Raw genomic sequence first — 1,953 nt, 5'->3', positions numbered from 1 at the left:
TAACCATTTTAATTTTTTTTTGCTCCGCTGCTGCTGCTGCCGTTTGGTATCCTTTGTCGATGCCTTTTGAATGATGACCTTACAAATCACGTTTTGCAATGTGCTGCGCTTCAGATCGGCAGCGATAGGAACGCGCCGGGGCCGGGCCTGGCCGCGCCGATGATGAACCTCAACTGTGAGAAAAGATTTCATTTGAAACACAGCAAGCTCTAAATTGAAACCCTTGAGTTGTCAACCCGAATTGCTGCTCCAAACTCGCTTAAAAATGAACGAGAGCAACGAAAACCTCATTTGGACCATCAAGAACGGTGAATTCGAAGCGGTCCAAGCGCAATTCCTCAACAGCAATCGCAACGTCAACGATTGCATCGGTGGACGTGCCCCGCTGCATTATGCCGCCGACTTTGGACAGCTGAAGGTGCTCAAATTTCTGGTCAAGATCGGTGCGAATGTCAACAGCCTGGACAAGTACAGTGTGACGCCGCTATTGGCCGCCATCTGGGAGGGCCATGTCGAGTGTGTGGAGTTCTTGCTGCAAAAGGGCGCCGACAAATCCGGCACCACGCCCGATGGACGCTCCTACCTTGAAGCTGCCGAGAAGCAGGAGATCAAGCAACTGTTGAGTCAATAAGTTTAATGTTAGCCCGAAATAAAATTGAATACAACGCTTGCCAAAAGTTCAGCCAAAGCGCATGCAGCCCTGACTGACTAACTGTCTCTACGTCTGACTGCCTGTCAGTTAATTTCAATTTTGTACATGATACGCCCCCCGCAGCTCAAACAAAATAAAAAAGGATAACTCGTGTGACAAAAAACAATTAAATGACAACGTTAACGACTAAACGCTGCAGTAAAAGAGAGGGCGACTGCTAGAGGGAGGCAGGGGGAGTGCACAAAGCATAGCTAATGAAATTCACACATACTATACATACGTAGCTATTAGAGCTATGGATGCATAGAGAAAGCGTGAAATGGAAATGAAAAATCACGGTCCAAAATGTTGCACAAACCAGCAGCGCGCATGCTGCTGCCGCTGCCACTGCCGCTGCCGCTGCTGCTGCTGGTGGTGGCAAGCGAATGTCAGTCGACGTGCAAGCGCCCAGGCATGCACAATTGGGCGTTGTAATTGAATTAGTCACACCCACAGATTGCACACATGAATGACTTGCCGAAGACAAAAAGCAAGCGCACACACACACACACACAGACACAATTTCTATATATTCAATCCAAAAATAAAGCCAAATCCAAAAAGAAATAGCGTATTATTTATTAAACTAGGTTACCAGGCAACCATAGTCACAGTTGCTGGCGCTGCTGTGGGCGAGCTCGGGATGGGACTCGGAGTAGGAGTCGATGGATTGGGCTAAGGATATATCAGCCCAAAGTTTGTTTGACGCTTAGTTGCTGCTGATACCCATAAAAAAGTTCTTATTGATTGTTTTAAATAAGATTAGAACAGAAAAGGCTAACCCAAATTTTCTTACTCCAGCCTGCCGTGAATATTAAATGTAAGACGAAAATAAAACTTTAAAATTTAAAGGCAACTTTAAGGTTTTTAAGTTCATTGTTTACATAAACAAATTAAGTTACAATTTATAACATTATTAGCAACTCTTTAAATTTAACAATAGTATTATTTGTTAGTTTATTATAAATAAAAGAAAATAAAAGTTTTATACTTAAGCAGATAAATTAGCTTAATTTTATAAAATACTTATGTTCTTAATCGTCAGATTTGTATATTAATATTTTATAAATTTATATCAAATCTAAAACTTTTATCTATCTAAATATTTAACAAATTTCAATCTGTTTGTTTTTCAAAGTACTCCTAATTCTATTAAACCACCATCACATGTTATCAAAGAAAATATAATTTATGTTTATGTTTGTACATATAGAATTATATATTTCTAACATTATGTATTCGTTCATATGTAAAGTTATACA

General features: G+C 40.4%; 1 protein-coding gene across 1 annotated transcript; it reads left to right on the top strand.

Annotated features, from left to right (window-relative positions):
* The first annotated feature begins 212 nt into the window (after nt 1–212).
* On the top strand, nt 213–827 carry LOC108595809 (myotrophin). The gene has a single exon (XM_017981100.2). It carries the CDS (start codon nt 266–268, stop codon nt 629–631), a length of 366 nt encoding a protein of 121 aa, XP_017836589.1. The 5' UTR covers nt 213–265; the 3' UTR covers nt 632–827.
* The last annotated feature ends 1,126 nt before the right edge of the window (nt 828–1,953 follow it).

This window comes from Drosophila busckii, chromosome 2R, assembly GCF_011750605.1.
Source record: "Drosophila busckii strain San Diego stock center, stock number 13000-0081.31 chromosome 2R, ASM1175060v1, whole genome shotgun sequence".
Taxonomy (NCBI): Eukaryota; Metazoa; Arthropoda; class Insecta; order Diptera; family Drosophilidae; genus Drosophila; species Drosophila busckii.
This window is presented reverse-complemented; position numbering and strand designations above follow the sequence as displayed.

Excerpts from the sequence above, each read along its gene's own strand:
- LOC108595809 (XM_017981100.2), top strand. The coding sequence starts at position 266 with ATGAACGAGAGCAACGAAAACCTCATTTGGACCATCAAGAACGGTGAA.